This window comes from Bombina bombina, chromosome 2 (assembly GCF_027579735.1).
Source record: "Bombina bombina isolate aBomBom1 chromosome 2, aBomBom1.pri, whole genome shotgun sequence".
In the NCBI taxonomy this organism is placed as follows: domain Eukaryota; kingdom Metazoa; phylum Chordata; class Amphibia; order Anura; family Bombinatoridae; genus Bombina; species Bombina bombina.
The window spans coordinates 861,560,494-861,578,570 of NC_069500.1; the positions used below are offsets into that span (position 1 = coordinate 861,560,494).

At 38.8% G+C, this 18,077-nt stretch overlaps 1 protein-coding gene across 1 annotated transcript in view; it reads right to left on the minus strand.

The window, feature by feature from the left end:
- Nucleotides 1-431: 431 nt before the first annotated feature.
- ERI1 (exoribonuclease 1) overlaps nt 432-18,077 on the minus strand; it is a 268,488-nt gene continuing 250,842 nt past the window's right edge. The window contains exon 6 of the mRNA XM_053703189.1: nt 432-931. Coding sequence (XP_053559164.1) covers nt 689-931 — 243 coding nt within the window. The 3' untranslated portion in view covers nt 432-688. The remainder of the gene's footprint in view (nt 932-18,077) is intronic.

Below are 18,077 nucleotides of genomic sequence, written 5' to 3' on the forward strand. Positions count from 1 at the left end.
TCAATTTTTCTTCGTTCTCTTGGTATCTTTATTTGAAAAAGCAAGAATGTAAGCTTAGGGAGCAGCCCACATTTGGTTCAGCAGGGGTAGTGCTTGCTATATTTAGACATTTGCTTTATACTGAGTTACTTTTGCTTCATGTAAAAAAAAAATCTTGCCCCGAGGCTCTGTGTTGAGTAGGTCCGCTACTGCAGGTTCTGAGACAATCTCAATCATGGACGTTTAATTTTGACTAGACTATTCCTTTAATATACACCAAAATGTTGCTACATATTTATACTTTTCATGGTAAACGCCTCATTTTGCTACATATAACTCACTGCAACTGAATTCATTGTTGCAGTGGAACCTCAATCCCTCCTCCTCCTAATTGTATTATGATAAAATTATTTGGTTACAAAATTAATTGTTCACAAACTTTAATTAAAAAATGATCTTAAAAATGTAAATATTTTAATAACTTTATAATTTGTTCACATAAGAAACAACAAAAATACTAATAAAAAGTTTATGCATTTTGTTTCCAAATTGAAACATCAGAGCTAATAAGGAAAACGTTTAAAATCATACAGCATACAAAGTGTTGCTATTTACCTCACTAGTTATGATTAGGTATTTAAAACCAGAATTTTAAAGGTGCTTTAAAAAAAATCAAAAAAAAAATCGTATCTATTCCAAAATAAAAAAATTATTTTCTGAAGCTTGGATTTTGAGGCATGGGGGCCCCTTCAAATGTCAAAGAGCTGCAAACACTCATAAGCTGTCCTGCATGAATCCTTTCATTGACACGAAGTTCGCAGCCATCTTGAAGCATACGAGCAGCAATCCGGGCAATGTTCTTAGAGTCGTCCAGGCCACTATGCAGACGCCCGTCATACTTCATACCTAATTTTTCCAGCATTAAAGTCAGTTTTGTCTGATTCCTTGGCACCTGATCAAAAACATAGTAGTGTGAAAAAAACAGTCCCTAAGCACATTAATAAAAACAATATTTCACTTCTACCGTCTTTCAACTTAAAAACTTAAGTTGACAAAGAATAATGACAACCCCCAAAGTTTTACAATAATTTTTTTTATGAGAAAATGTTTTCAAACCAGAGAGTGCAATTAATACTTGTTCAACGAATAAACCACGTTATACTGTTCAGGTTCTATTAAATTAAAGGAACATTAACAGTTTGAACTAGCTATTTACAGAATTAAGAAATTATTGTAAAATGTAGAAAAAAAATTATACATTTTTTGTATGCTTACGTGATAATTTCTTTCATGGTGGTGAGAGTCCACAATCCATTACACCTAGGAATTAGTCTTCCCTGGCAAATATTCACAATCCCAATAGCTCTATAAAACCCCTCCCACCTCACTGGCACCTTAGTTTAACGCATAACCAAGCAAAAGAGGTAGGAAAAAGTAATAAGAGCAAAAAATAAAGGAGCAGGGAAAAGTTTTGCAAACAAAAAAATAAACCAACATAACCATGGACTCTAACCACCATGAAAGAAATTAATTTATCAGGTAAGCATATATTATGTTTTCTTCCATACAGGTGGTTAGAGTACATGATCCATCACTCCTGGGAACAAATACCTAAGCTGTGGAGTCCACGAGTAATGAAACATAAGGGCGGTATAGAAGAACATCTTTTTCCACAAAATCCAAAAAAGGGCAGGATATATATGGTAAAATTTAGTAAAAGTATGCAAAGAACTCCAAGTAGCTGCTTGCAAATTTGGTCAACTAACCCCCCCATTCTTAAAAGCTCAAGAAAGTAACTGACCTGGTAGAATAAGCAGTAATCCGTTTTAGGTGGAGGTTGAACTACTTAAGCTTGGTGAATCTAGTGTTTCAACAAACTTTAGGTTCCTCACTGAAATTATTTACAAACAGCTTGTGCAATCATGACACAAATAAAAACCTTCTTTGTTCAGAAATAGTAGACATATATGGCTTTGCCATTGATTTTTGGTAATTAGAAGGGCACTAATTGCAGCTGCGCAGCACACTTATTCCCAGCAGTGAAACGGTTAATTAGGTAGCTTAACGTTTAACTGTTTATTGAATTGTTTAAACTGAGTAAAAACAACGTGACTGACATGGCTGGTTATGCATACAAAGAGAGAAGCGCTCTACCAAGAACGAAAAAGTAGCTCAATAGCTTGTTCTATAGTGAATCACCAACTAGGAGCAGCCACTTTTAGCCCAGGTCTGCTTTTCACAAAGGAAAACTTTCCTGAAGCATATCAGTCTGATCCCGCCAAGTAAGGTCAGTCCAGCCCCAAAATACCAGGCAACTCTCCCTTGAACAAGGAACATGACAACCCTAGACGATCGTTTCGGGCCTCCTATGGGCCTCGTCAGTGAGGTGCAGCTATATTCCTCTAAGCTTCACTGGGCAAGGCAAGGAGTCCACGTCTGGTTTCCCCTATTACCCTTAGAGAGACCTCCCCAGGGTCATTATTCAAATGCATACAAAGAGGAACGAACAACTAGCTCAATAGCTTGTTCTATGGCATGGTTATGACATGGCTTGTTACCCACAAAACATTTGTGTCTGGTGCTCAGTCATTCCACTGGTCACTGAAAAGTCATCAGTCTTTCAGTGGTCACAAAATGATCACCAGTAACCAAAAGATCACTAGTGGTTCCCATGGTCGCACAGGCCAATCAGTGGATTCTGGTCACTCAATAGGCAGCAGTCATTCTGCTGAACACTGGGTCACATAGTGAATACCACTCACTTCCCAATTATCTGAATCACTTGGTGGTCTCTCAGCCAGCATCCCACAATAACATAGCTCACTTAGTGGCCACTATGCCAGTATCCCACAACATAGGTCACTTAGTGGTCATACAGCCAGCAAACTACTACCTTGTACTATTTTTAGTTATTTGGTGGTCAGTGTTTATTATTATTGGTTATTTGTGGAGCGCCAACAGATTCCACAGAATACAAGGAAACATTTATAGGGATCAGACGGGTAGAGGGCCCTGCCAAGAGTCGCACTGTTGTAGTCAGCTCTAAAGAAGGTGATCCACAAACAGCATGCTTACCAAGTGACCACCAGTCAGACCAGCCAAGTACAAAAGTACAAGCTGCAGTGCTATGTGGAGTTAATATAAATTATATATCTGCTTCATTCTACTTTAGGAGAATTAACACCACAATTGTTATTGTTTGAATCATGCAAGTTTAATTTTGACTTTCATTTAGACAGATGTCATTTTAAGGCACTTAAATTGTTCTCTTGGTATCCCTTGTTGAAAACGAATAAGCACATATCCTACAATAGTGGGAGCTAGTTGCTGATTGGAACCTGCACACATTTCAGAGTCTCTTGTGTTCAGCAAGCTGCAAGTAGTGCAATGCTGTTCCTTCAGTAAAGGATAACAAGAGAATGAAGCAAATGTGAAAATAGAAGTAAATAGGAAAGTTTTTTTTAATAGTGTATGTTCTATCCAAATCATGATTTTTTTTAAAAAAAAAATTTTAAATTTTTTTTTGGGGGGGGAGGTTCTGTCCCTTTTAAAAGATAGAAAAACATAATTTATGTAAGAACTTACCTGATAAATTCATTTCTTTCATATTAGCAAGAGTCCATGAGCTAGTGACGTATGGGATATACATTCCTACCAGGAGGGGCAAAGTTTCCCAAACCTTAAAATGCCTATAAATACACCCCTCACCACACCCACAATTCAGTTTAACGAATAGCCAAGAAGTGGGGTGATAAGAAAAATGTGCGAAAGCATATAAAATAAGGAATTGGAATAATTGTGCTTTATACAAAAAAATCATAACCACCACAAAAAAGGGCGGGCCTCATGGACTCTTGCTAATATGAAAGAAATTAATTTATCAGGTAAGTTCTTACATAAATTATGTTTTCTTTCATGTAATTAGCAAGAGTCCATGAGCTAGTGACGTATGGGATAATGACTACCCAAGATGTGGATCTTTCCACGCAAGAGTCACTAGAGAGGGAGGGATAAAATAAAGACAGCCAATTCCTGCTGAAAATAATCCACACCCAAAATAAAGTTTAATGAAAAACATAAACAGAAGATTCAAACTGAAACCGCTGCCTGAAGTACTTTTCTACCAAAAACTGCTTCAGAAGAAGAAAATACATCAAAATGGTAGAATTTAGTAAAAGTATGCAAAGAGGACCAAGTTGCTGCTTTGCAAATCTGGTCAACCGAAGCTTTATTCCTAAACGCCCAGGAAGTAGAAACTGACCTAGTAGAATGAGCTGTAATCCTTTGAGGCGGAGTTTTACCCGACTCGACATAGGCATGATGAATTAAAGATTTCAACCAAGATGCCAAAGAAATGGCAGAAGCTTTCTGGCCTTTTCTAGAACCGGAAAAGATAACAAATAGACTAGAAGTCTTTCGGAAAGACTTAGTAGCTTCAACATAATATTTCAAAGCTCTAACAACATCCAAAGAATGCAACGATTTCTCCTTAGAATTCTTAGGATTAGGACATAATGAGGGAACCACAATTTCTCTACTAATGTTGTTGGAATTCACAACCTTAGGTAAAAATTCAAAAGAAGTTCGCAACACCGCCTTATCCTGATGAAAAATCAGAAAAGGAGACTCACAAGAAAGAGCGGATAATTCAGAGACTCTTCTGGCAGAAGAGATCGCCAAAAGGAACAAAACTTTCCAAGAAAGTAATTTAATGTCCAATGAATGCATGGGTTCAAAAGGAAGAGCTTGAAGAGCCCCCAGAACCAAATTCAAACTCCAAGGAGGAGAAATTGACTTAATGACAGGTTTTATACGAACCAAAGCTTGTACAAAAACATAATTTATGTAAGAACTTACCTGATAAATTCATTTCTTTCATATTAACAAGAGTCCATGAGCTAGTGACGTATGGGATATACATTCCTACCAGGAGGGGCAAAGTTTCCCAAACCTTAAAATGCCTATAAATACACCCCTCACCACACCCACAAATCAGTTTAACGAATAGCCAAGAAGTGGGGTGATAAGAAAAAGTGCGAAGCATATAAAATAAGGAATTGGAATAATTGTGCTTTATACAAAAAAATCATAACCACCACAAAAAAGGGTGGGCCTCATGGACTCTTGTTAATATGAAAGAAATGAATTTATCAGGTAAGTTCTTACATAAATTATGTTTTCTTTCATGTAATTAACAAGAGTCCATGAGCTAGTGACGTATGGGATAATGACTACCCAAGATGTGGATCTTTCCACACAAGAGTCACTAGAGAGGGAGGGATAAAATAAAGACAGCCAATTCCTGCTGAAAATAATCCACACCCAAAATAAAGTTTAACAAAAAACATAAGCAGAAGATTCAAACTGAAACCGCTGCCTGAAGAACTTTTCTACCAAAAACTGCTTCAGAAGAAGAAAATACATCAAAATGGTAGAATTTAGTAAAAGTATGCAAAGAAGACCAAGTTGCTGCTTTGCAGATCTGGTCAACCGAAGCTTCATTCCTAAACGCCCAGGAAGTAGATACTGACCTAGTAGAATGAGCTGTAATTCTTTGAGGCGGAATTTTACCCGACTCAACATAGGCAAGATGAATTAAAGATTTCAACCAAGATGCCAAAGAAATGGCAGAAGCTTTCTGGCCTTTCCTAGAACCGGAAAAGATAACAAATAGACTAGAAGTCTTACGGAAAGATTTCGTAGCTTCAACATAATATTTCAAAGCTCTAACAACATCCAAAGAATGCAATGATTTCTCCTTAGAATTCTTAGGATTAGGACATAATGAAGGAACCACAATTTCTCTACTAATGTTGTTGGAATTCACAACTTTAGGTAAAAATTCAAAAGAAGTTCGCAACACCGCCTTATCCTGATGAAAAATCAGAAAAGGAGACTCACACGAAAGAGCAGATAATTCAGAAACTCTTCTAGCAGAAGAGATGGCCAAAAGGAACAAAACTTTCCAAGAAAGTAATTTAATGTCCAATGAATGCATAGGTTCAAACGGAGGAGCTTGAAGAGCTCCCAGAACCAAATTCAAACTCCAAGGAGGAGAAATTGACTTAATGACAGGTTTTATACGAACCAAAGCTTGTACAAAACAATGAATATCAGGAAGAATAGCAATCTTTCTGTGAAAAAGAACAGAAAGAGCAGAGATTTGTCCTTTCAAAGAACTTGCGGACAAACCCTTATCCAAACCATCCTGAAGAAATTGTAAAATTCTCGGTATTCTAAAAGAATGCCAAGAAAAATGATGAGAAAGACACCATGAAATATAAGTCTTCCAGACTCTATAATATATCTCTCGAGATACAGATTTACGAGCCTGTAACATAGTATTAATCACGGAGTCAGAGAAACCTCTATGACCAAGAATCAAGCGTTCAATCTCCATACCTTTAAATTTAAGGATTTCAGATCCGGATGGAAAAAAGGACCTTGTGACAGAAGGTCTGGTCTTAACGGAAGAGTCCATGGCTGGCAAGATGCCATCCGGACAAGATCCGCATACCAAAACCTGTGAGGCCATGCCGGAGCTATTAGCAGAACAAACGAGCATTCCCTCAGAATCTTGGAGATTACTCTTGGAAGAAGAACTAGAGGCGGAAAGATATAGGCAGGATGATACTTCCAAGGAAGTGATAATGCATCCACTGCCTCCGCCTGAGGATCCCGGGATCTGGACAGATACCTGGGAAGTTTCTTGTTTAGATGAGAGGCCATCAGATCTATCTCTGGGAGCCCCCACAATTGAACAATCTGAAGAAATACCTCTGGGTGAAGAGACCATTCGCCCGGATGCAACGTTTGGCGACTGAGATAATCCGCTTCCCAATTGTCTACACCTGGGATATGAACCGCAGAGATTAGACAGGAGCTGGATTCCGCCCAAACCAAAATTCGAGATACTTCTTTCATAGCCAGAGGACTGTGAGTCCCTCCTTGATGATTGATGTATGCCACAGTTGTGACATTGTCTGTCTGAAAACAAATGAACGATTCTCTCTTCAGAAGAGGCCAAAACTGAAGAGCTCTGAAAATTGCACGGAGTTCCAAAATATTGATCGGTAATCTCACCTCCTGAGATTCCCAAACTCCTTGTGCCGTCAGAGATCCCCACACAGCTCCCCAACCTGTGAGACTTGCATCTGTTGAAATTACAGTCCAGGTCGGAAGAACAAAAGAAGCCCCCTGAATTAAACGATGGTGATTTGTCCACCACGTTAGAGAGTGTCGAACAATCGGTTTTAAAGATATTAATTGAGATATCTTCGTGTAATCCCTGCACCATTGGTTCAGCATACAGAGCTGAAGAGGTCGCATGTGAAAACGAGCAAAGGGGATCGCGTCCGATGCAGCAGTCATAAGACCTAGAATTTCCATGCATAAGGCTACCGAAGGGAATGATTGTGACTGAAGGTTTCGACAAGCTGTAATCAATTTTAGACGTCTCTTGTCTGTTAAAGACAGAGTCATGGACACTGAATCTATCTGGAAACCCAGAAAGGTTACCCTTGTTTGAGGAATCAAAGAACTTTTTGGTAAATTGATCCTCCAACCATGATCTTGAAGAAACAACACAAGTCGATTCGTATGAGACTCTGCTAAATGTAAAGACGGAGCAAGTACCAAGATATCGTCCAAATAAGGAAATACCACAATACCCTGTTCTCTGATTACAGACAGAAGGGCACCGAGAATCTTTGTGAAAATTCTTGGAGCTGTAGCAAGGCCAAACGGTAGAGCCACAAATTGGTAATGCTTGTCTAGAAAAGAGAATCTCAGGAACTGATAATGATCTGGATGAATCGGAATATGCAGATATGCATCCTGTAAATCTATTGTGGACATATAATTCCCTTGCTGAACAAAAGGCAATATAGTCCTTACAGTTACCATCTTGAACGTTGGTATCCTTACATAACGATTCAATAATTTTAGATCCAGAACTGGTCTGAAGGAATTCTCCTTCTTTGGTACAATGAAGAGATTTGAATAAAACCCCATCCCCTGTTCCGGAACTGGAACTGACATAATTACTCCAGCCAACTCTAGATCTGAAACACAATTCAGAAATGCTTGAGCTTTCACTGGATTTACTGGGACATGGGAAAGAAAAAATCTCTTTGCAGGAGGTCTCATCTTGAAACCAATTCTGTACCCTTCTGAAACAATGTTCTGAATCCAAAGATTGTGAACAGATTTGATCCAAATTTCTTTGAAAAAACGTAACCTGCCCCCTACCAGCTGAACTGGAATGAGGGCCGTACCTTCATGTGAACTTAGAAGCAGGCTTTGCCTTTCTAGCAGGCTTGGATTTATTCCAGACTGGAGATGGTTTCCAAACTGAAACTGCTCCTGAGGACGAAGGATCAGGCTTTTGTTCTTTGTTGAAACGAAAGGAACGAAAACGATTGTTAGCCCTGTTTTTACCTTTAGACTTTTTATCCTGTGGTAAAAAAGTTCCTTTCCCACCAGTAACAGTTGAAATAATAGAATCCAACTGAGAACCAAATAATTTGTTTCCCTGGAAAGAAATGGAAAGTAGAGTTGATTTAGAAGCCATATCAGCATTCCAATTCTTAAGCCATAAAGCTCTTCTGGCTAAGATAGCCAGAGACATAAATCTAACATCAACTCTAATAATATCAAAAATGGCATCACAGATGAAATTATTAGCATGCTGGAGAAGAATAATAATATCATGAGAATCACGATTTGTTACTTGTTGCGCTAGAGTTTCCAACCAAAAAGTTGAAGCTGCAGCAACATCAGCCAATGATATAGCAGGTCTAAGAAGATTACCTGAACATAGATAAGCTTTTCTTAGAAAAGATTCAATTTTTCTATCTAAAGGATCCTTAAACGAGGTACCATCTGACGTAGGAATGGTAGTACGTTTAGCAAGGGTAGAAATAGCCCCATCAACTTTAGGGATTTTGTCCCAAAATTCTAACCTGTCAGGCGGAACAGGATATAATTGCTTAAAACGTTTAGAAGGAGTAAATGAATTACCCAATTTATCCCATTCCTTAGCAATTACTGCAGAAATAGCATTAGGAACAGGAAAGACTTCTGGAATAACCGCAGGAGCTTTAAAAACCTTATCCAAACGTATAGAATTAGTATCAAGAGGACTAGAATCCTCTATTTCTAAAGCAATTAGTACTTCTTTAAGTAAAGAGCGAATAAATTCCATCTTAAATAAATATGAAGATCTATCAGCATCAATCTCTGAGACAGAATCCTCTGAACTAGAAGAGTCCAAAGAATCAGAATGATGGTGTTCATTTAAAAATTCATCTATAGAGAGAGAAGATTTAAAAGACTTTTTACGTTTACTAGAAGGAGAAATAACAGACAAAGCCTTCTTTATGGATTCAGAAACAAAATCTCTTATGTTATCAGGAACATTCTGCACCTTAGATGTTGAGGGAACTGCAACAGGCAATGGTACATCACTAAAGGAAATATTATCTGCTTTAACAAGTTTGTCATGACAATATTACAAACAACAGCTGGAGAAATAGCTACCAAAAGTTTACAGCAGATACACTTAGCTTTGGTAGATCCAGCAGGCAGTGGTTTTCCTGTAGTATCTTCTGGCTCAGATGCAACGTGAGACATCTTGCAATATGTAAGAGAAAAAACAACATATAAAGCAAAATAAATCAAATTCCTTATAAGACAGTTTCAGGAATGGGAAAAAAATGCCAAACATCAAGCTTCTAGCAACCAGAAGCAAATGAAAATGAGACTGAAATAATGTGGAGACAAAAGCGACGCCCATATTTTTTGGCGCCAAATAAGACGCCCACATTATTTGGCGCCTAAATGCTTTTGGCGCCAAAAATGACGCCACATCCGGAACGCCGATATTTTTGGCGCAAAATAACGTCAAAAAATGACGCAACTTCCGGCGACACGTATGACGCCGGAAACGGAAATGAATTTTTGCGCCAAAAAAATCCGCGCCAAAAATGACGCAATAAAATGAAGCATTTTCAGCCCCCGCGAGCCTAACAGCCCACAGGGAAAAAAGTCAAATTTTTGAGGTAAGACAAAATATGATAATTTAAAGCATAATCCCAAATATGAAACTGACTGTCTGGAAATAAGGAAAGTTGAACATTCTGAGTCAAGGCAAATAAATGTTTGAATACATATATTTAGAACTTTATAAATAAAGTGCCCAACCATAGCTTAGAGTGTCACAGAAAATAAGACTTACTTACCCCAGGACACTCATCTACATGTTTGTAGAAAGCCAAACCAGTACTGAAACGAGAATCAGTAGAGGAAATGGTAAATATAAGAGTATATCGTCGATCTGAAAAGGGAGGTAAGAGATGAATCTCTACGACCGATAACAGAGAACCTTATGAAATAGACCCCGTAGAAGGAGATCACTGCATTCAATAGGCAATACTCTCCTCACATCCCTCTGACATTCACTGCACGCTGAGAGGAAAACCGGGCTCCAATTTGCTGCGGAGCGCATATCAACGTAGAATCTAGCACAAACTTACTTCACCACCTCCCTTGGAGGCAAAGTTTGTAAAACTGATTTGTGGGTGTGGTGAGGGGTGTATTTATAGGCATTTTAAGGTTTGGGAAACTTTGCCCCTCCTGGTAGGAATGTATATCCCATACGTCACTAGCTCATGGACTCTTGTTAATTACATGAAAGAAACAATGAATATCAGGAAGATTAGCAATCTTTCTGTGAAAAAGAACAGAAAGAGCAGAGATTTGTCCTTTCAAAGAACTTGCGGATAAACCTTTATCTAAACCATCCTGAAGAAACTGTAAAATTCTCGGAATTCTAAAAGAATGCCAAGAAAAATGATGAGAAAGACACCAAGAAATATAAGTTTTCCAGACTCTATAATATCTCTCTCTAGATACAGATTTACAAGCCTGTAACATAGTATTAATCACAGAGTCAGAGAAACCTCTTTGACCAAGAATCAAGCGTTCAATCTCCATACCTTTAAATTTAAGGATTTGAGATCCTGATGGAAAAAAGGACCTTGCGACAGAAGGTCTGGTCTTAGCGGAAGAGTCCACGGATGGCAAGAGGCCATCCGGACAAGATCCGCATACCAAAACCTGTGAGGCCATGCCGGAGCTACCAGCAGAACAAACGAGCATTCCTTCAGAATCTTGGAGATTACTCTTGGAAGAAGAACTAGAGGCGGAAAGATATAGGCAGGATGATACTTCCAAGGAAGTGATAATGCATCCACTGCTTCCGCCTGAGGATCCCGGGATCTGGACAGATACCTGGGAAGTTTCTTGTTTAGATGAGACGCCATCAGATCTATTTCTGGAAGCTCCCACATTTGAACAATCTGAAGAAAAACCTCTGGGTGAAGAGACCATTCGCCCGGATGCAACGTTTGGCGACTGAGATAATCCGCTTCCCAATTGTCTATACCTGGGATATGAACCGCAGAGATTAGACAGGAGCTGGATTCCGCCCAAACCAGAATTCGAGATACTTCTTTCATGGCCAGAGGACTGTGAGTCCCTCCTTGATGATTGATGTATGCCACAGTTGTGACATTGTCTGTCTGAAAACAAATGAACGATTCTCTCTTCAGAAGAGGCCAAGACTGAAGAGCTCTGAAAATTGCACGGAGTTCCAAAATATTGATCGGTAATCTCACCTCCTGAGATTCCCAAACTCCTTGTGCCGTCAGAGATCCCCACACAGCTCCCCAACCTGTAAGACTTGCATCTGTTGAAATTACAGTCCAGGTCGGAAGAACAAAAGAAGCCCCCTGAATTAAACGATGGTGATCTGTCCACCACGTTAGAGAGTGTCGTACAATCGGTTTTAAAGATATTAATTGAGATATCTTTGTGTAATCCCTGCACCATTGATTCAGCATACAGAGCTGAAGAGGTCGCATGTGAAAACGAGCAAAGGGGATCGCGTCCGATGCAGCAGTCATAAGACCTAGAATTTCCATGCATAAGGCTACCGAAGGGAATGATTGTGACTGAAGGTTTCGACAAGCTGAAATCAATTTTAGACGTCTCTTGTCTGTCAAAGACAGAGTCATGGACACTGAATCTATCTGGAAACCCAGAAAGGTTACCCTTGTCTGAGGAATCAATGAACTTTTTAGTGAATTGATCCTCCAACCATGATCTTGAAGAAACAACACAAGTCGATTCGTATGAGATTCTGCTAAATGTAAAGACTGAGCAAGTACCAAGATATCGTCCAAATAAGGAAATACCACAATACCCTGTTCTCTGATTACAGACAGAAGGGCACCGAGAACCTTTGTAAAAATTCTTGGAGCTGTAGCTAGGCCAAACGGCAGAGCCACAAACTGGTAATGCTTGTCCAGAAAAGAGAATCTCAGGAACTGATAATGATCTGGATGAATCGGAATATGCAGATATGCATCCTGTAAATCTATTGTGGACATATAATGCCCTTGCTGAACAAAAGGCAAGATAGTCCTTACAGTTACCATTTTAAACGTTGGTATCCTTACATAACGATTCAATATCTTTAGATCCAGAACTGGTCTGAAGGAATTCTCCTTCTTTGGTACAATGAAGAGATTCGAATAAAACCCCAGCCCCTGTTCCAGAACTGGAACTGGCATAATTACTCCAGCCAACTCTAGATCTGAAACACATTTCAGAAATGCTTGAGCTTTCACTGGATTTACTGGAACACGGGAAAGAAAAAATCTCTTTGCAGGAGGTCTTATCTTGAAACCAATTCTGTACCCTTCTGAAACAATGTTCTGAATCCAAAGATTGTGAACAGAATTGATCCAAATTTCTTTGAAAAAACGTAACCTGCCCCCTACCAGCTGAGCTGGAATGAGGGCCGCACCTTCATGTGGACTTAGAAGCTGGCTTTGCTTTTCTAGAAGGCTTGGATTTATTCCAGACTGGAGATGGTTTCCAAACTGAAACTGCTCCTGAGGATGAAGGATCAGGTTTTTGTTCTTTGTTGAAACGAAAGGAACGAAAACGATTATTAGCCCTGTTTTTACCCTTAGATTTTTTATCCTGTGGTAAAAAAGTTCCTTTCCCACCAGTAACAGTTGAGATAATAGAATCCAACTGAGAACCAAATAATTTGTTACCCTGGAAAGAAATGGAAAGTAGAGTCGATTTAGAAGACATATCAGCATTCCAAGTTTTAAGCCATAAAGCTCTTCTAGCTAAAATAGCTAGAGACATAAACCTGACATCAACTCTAATAATATCAAAAATGGCATCACAGATAAAATTATTAGCATGTTGAAGAAGAATAATAATATTATGAGAATCATGATCTGTTACTTGTTGCGCTAAAGTTTCCAACCAAAAAGTTGAAGCTGCAGCAACATCAGCCAATGATATAGCAGGTCTAAGAAGATTACCTGAACACAGATAAGCTTTTCTTAGAAAGGATTCAATTTTCCTATCTAAAGGATCCTTAAACGAAGTACCATCTGATGTAGGAATAGTAGTACGTTTAGCAAGGGTAGAAATAGCCCCATCAACTTTAGGGATTTTGTCCCAAAATTCTAATCTGTCAGACAGCACAGGATATAATTGCTTAAAACGTTTAGAAGGAGTAAATGAATTACCCAAATTATTCCATTCTCTGGAAATTACTTCAGAAATAGCACCAGGAACAGGAAAAACTTCTGGAATAACCACAGGAGATTTAAAGACCTTATCTAAACGTTTAGATTTAGTATCAAGAGGACCAGAATCCTCAATTTCTAAAGCAATTAGTACTTCTTTAAGTAAAGAACGAATAAATTCCATTTTAAATAAATATGAAGATTTATCAGCATCAACCTCTGAGACAGAATCCTCTGAACCAGAAGAGTCATTAGAATCAGAATGATGATGTTCATTTAAAAATTCATCTGTATAAAGAGAAGTTTTAAAAGAATTTTTATGTTTACTAGGAGGAGGAATAACAGACATAGCCTTCTTGATGGATTCAGAAACAAAATCTCTTATGTTATCAGGAACATTCTGAACATTAGATGTTGATGGAACTGCAACAGGTAATGGTACATTACTAAAGGAAATATTATCTGCATTAACAAGTTTGTCATGACAATTAATACAAACAACAGCTGGAGGAACAGCTACTAAAAGTTTACAGCAGATACACTTAGCTTTGGTAGTTCCAGCACCAGACAGCGATTTTCCTGAAGTATCTTCTGACTCAGATGCAACGTGAGACATCTTGCAATATGTAAGAGAAAAAAACAGAATTTATGCTTACCTGATAAATTACTTTCTCCAACGGTGTGTCCGGTCCACGGCGTCATCCTTACTTGTGGGATATTCTCTTCCCCAACAGGAAATGGCAAAGAGTCCCAGCAAAGCTGGTCACATGATCCCTCCTAGGCTCCGCCCACCCCAGTCATTCGACCGACGGACAGGAAGAAATATATATAGGAGAAACCATATGATACCGTGGTGACTGTAGTTAGAGAAAATAATTCATCAGACCTGATTAAAAAACCAGGGCGGGCCGTGGACCGGACACACCGTTGGAGAAAGTAATTTATCAGGTAAGCATAAATTCTGTTTTCTCCAACATAGGTGTGTCCGGTCCACGGCGTCATCCTTACTTGTGGGAACCAATACCAAAGCTTTAGGACACGGATGAAGGGAGGGAGCAAATCAGGTCACCTAAATGGAAGGCACCACGGCTTGCAAAACCTTTCTCCCAAAAATAGCCTCCGAAGAAGCAAAAGTATCAAATTTGTAAAATTTGGCAAAAGTGTGCAGTGAAGACCAAGTCGCTGCCTTACATATCTGGTCAACAGAAGCCTCGTTCTTGAAGGCCCATGTGGAAGCCACAGCCCTAGTGGAGTGAGCTGTGATTCTTTCAGGAGGCTGTCGTCCGGCAGTCTCATAAGCCAATCGGATAATGCTTTTAAGCCAAAAGGAAAGAGAGGTAGAAGTCGCTTTTTGACCTCTCCTTTTACCAGAATAAACAACAAACAAGGAAGATGTTTGTCTGAAATCTTTAGTAGCCTCTAAATAGAATTTTAGAGCACGGACTACGTCCAAATTGTGTAACAAACGTTCCTTCTTTGAAACACCAAAAAACTCTTAACCATCTCCGTGGAGATGTTGCCTGTGCAACGGCAAAGAGAATGACTGGGGTGGGCGGAGCCTAGGAGGGATCCTGTGACCAGCTTTGCTGGGACTCTTTGCCATTTCCTGTTGGGGAAGAGAATATCCCACAAGTAAGGATGACGCCGTGGACCGGACACACCTATGTTGGAGAAACAACATATAAAGCAAAATTGATCAAATTCCTTAAATGACAGTTTCAGGAATGGGAAAAAATGCCAAGGAACAAGCTTCTAGCAACCAGAAGCAAAGAAAAAATGAGACTTAAATAATGTGGAGACAAAAGCGACGCCCATATTTTTTTAGCGCCAAATAAGACGCCCACATTATTTGGCGCCTAAATGCTTTTGGCGCCAAAAATGACGCCACGTCCGGAACGCCGACATTTTTGGCGCAAAAGAACGTCAAAAAATTACGCAACTTCCGGCGACACGTATGACGCCGGAAACAGAAAAGATTTTTTGCGCCAAAAAAGTCTGCGCCAAGAATGACGCAATAAAATGAAGCATTTTCAGCCCCCGCGAGCCTAACAGCCCACAGGGAAAAAAGTCAAATTTTTAAGGTAAGAAAAATATTTAATTCAAGTGCATTATCCCAAATATGAAACCGACTGTCTGAAAATAAGGAATGTTGAACATCCTGAGTCAAGGCAAATAAATGTTTGAATACATATATTTAGAACTTTATTAAAAAAGTGCCCAACCATAGCTTAGAGTGTCACAGAAAATAAGACTTACTTACCCCAGGACACTCATCTACATGTTTGTAGAAAGCCAAACCAGTACTGAAACGAAAATCAGCAGAGGTAATGGTATATATATATATAAGAGTATATCGTCAATCTGAAAAGGGAGGTAAGAGATGAATCTCTACGACCGATAACAGAGAACCTATGAAATAGACCCCGTAGAAGGAGATCATTGAATTCAAACAGGCAATACTCTCCTCACATCCCTCTGACATTTACTGCACGCTGAGAGGAAAACCGGGCTCCAACCTGCTGCGGAGCGCATATCAACGTAGAATCTAGCACAAACTTACTTCACCACCTCCATAGGAGGCAAAGTTTGTAAAAACTGAATTGTGGGTGTGGTGAGGGGTGTATTTATAGGCATTTTAAGGTTTGGGAAACTTTGCCCCTCCTGGTAGGAATGTATATCCCATACGTCACTAGCTCATGGACTCTTGCTAATTACATGAAAGAAATGTATTTACATTTGCACAACCAACATTGTTATATTATTATACTTTATAACATTTAAACCTCTAAATGTCTGCCTGTTTCAAAGCCACTACACCCAGCCTACTACAGCCTAGCGCAGGTGGACAATATATAGATAACATTGTGCTCACTCCTGGAGTTGTGCACAACACAGAACTAATTGGCTAAAATTCAAGTCAATAGATGATAAATACAAAGTCATGTGATAAGGTGGCTGTCAGAACAGTCTTAGATACAAGGTAATCACAGAGGTAAAAAGTATATTAATCTAACTGTGTTGGCTGTGCAAAACTGGGGAATGGGTAATCTATCTTTCTAAACAATACAAATTTTTGGAGTTGACTGTCCCTTTAAGTAGTTCAAATTAATTTGCATATGCAAATTAAAAAGTCTGAGAGATGCTTTTCTTTAACAGACTCTTTTAGGTCTATCTCACTCAATATATGTTTTGGGTCATATGAAGTACCAAGATGGAAAAAAACAATTTATGTAAGAACTTACCTGATAAATTCATTTCTTTCATATTGGCAAGAGTCCATGAGCTAGCGACGTATGGGATATACAATCCTACCAGGAGGGGCAAAGTTTCCCAAACCTCAAAATGCCTATAAATACACCCCTCACCACATCCACAATTCAGTTTAATGAATATCCAAGTAGTGGGGTGATAAAGAAAGGAGTAAAAAGCATCAACAAAGGAATTTGGAAATAATTGTGCTTTATTCAAAAAATCATAACCACCATAAAAAGGGTGGGTCTCATGGACTCTTGCCAATATGAAAGAAATTAATTTATAAGGTAAATTCTTACATAAATTATGTTTTCTTTCATGTAATTGGCAAGAGTCCATGAGCTAGTGACCTATGGGATAGCAATACCCAAGATGTGGAACTCCACAGGAGAGTCACTAGAGAGGGAGGGATAAAATAATAACAGCCATTTTCCAATGAAAAAATAAATCCACAACACAAAATATAAGTTTATTCTCATAATGAAAAGAAAAAACTCAAACATAAGCAGAGGAATCAAACTGAAACAGTTGCCTGAAAAACTTTTCTACCAAAAATTGCTTCCGAAGAAGCAAATGCATCAAAACGGTAGAATTTAGTAAATGTATGCAAAGAAGATCAAGTTGCTGCTTTGCAAATCTGATCAACTGAAGCTTCATTCTTAAAAGCTCACAAAGTGGAGACTGATCTAGTAGAATGAGCTGTAATTTTCTGAGGCGGAGCCTGACCCTGATGAACCAAAAGTTTTAACCAAGATGCCAAGGAAATGGCAGAAGGCTTCTTCTGACCTTTCCTAGAACCAGAAAAGATAATAAATCGACTAGAAGTCTTCCTCAAATCTTTAGTAGCTTCAACATAATATTTCAAAGATCTTACCACATCCAAAGAATGTAAGAATCTCTCCAAAGAATTCTTAGGATTAGGACACAAGGAAGGGACAACAAATTCTCTATTAATGTTGTTAGAATTCACAACCTTAGGTAGAAATTTAAATGAAGTCCGCAAAACTGCCTTATCCTGATGGAAAATCAGAAAAGGAGATTAACCAGAAAGAGCAGATAATTCGGAAATTCTTCTAGCAGAAGACATGGCCAAAAGGAACAACACTTTTCAAGAAAGTAGCTTAATGTCCAAAGAATGCATAGGCTCAAATGGAGGAGCCTGTAAAGCCTTCAAAACCAAATTAAGACTCCAAGGAGGAGAGATTGATTCAATGACAGGCTTGATACGAA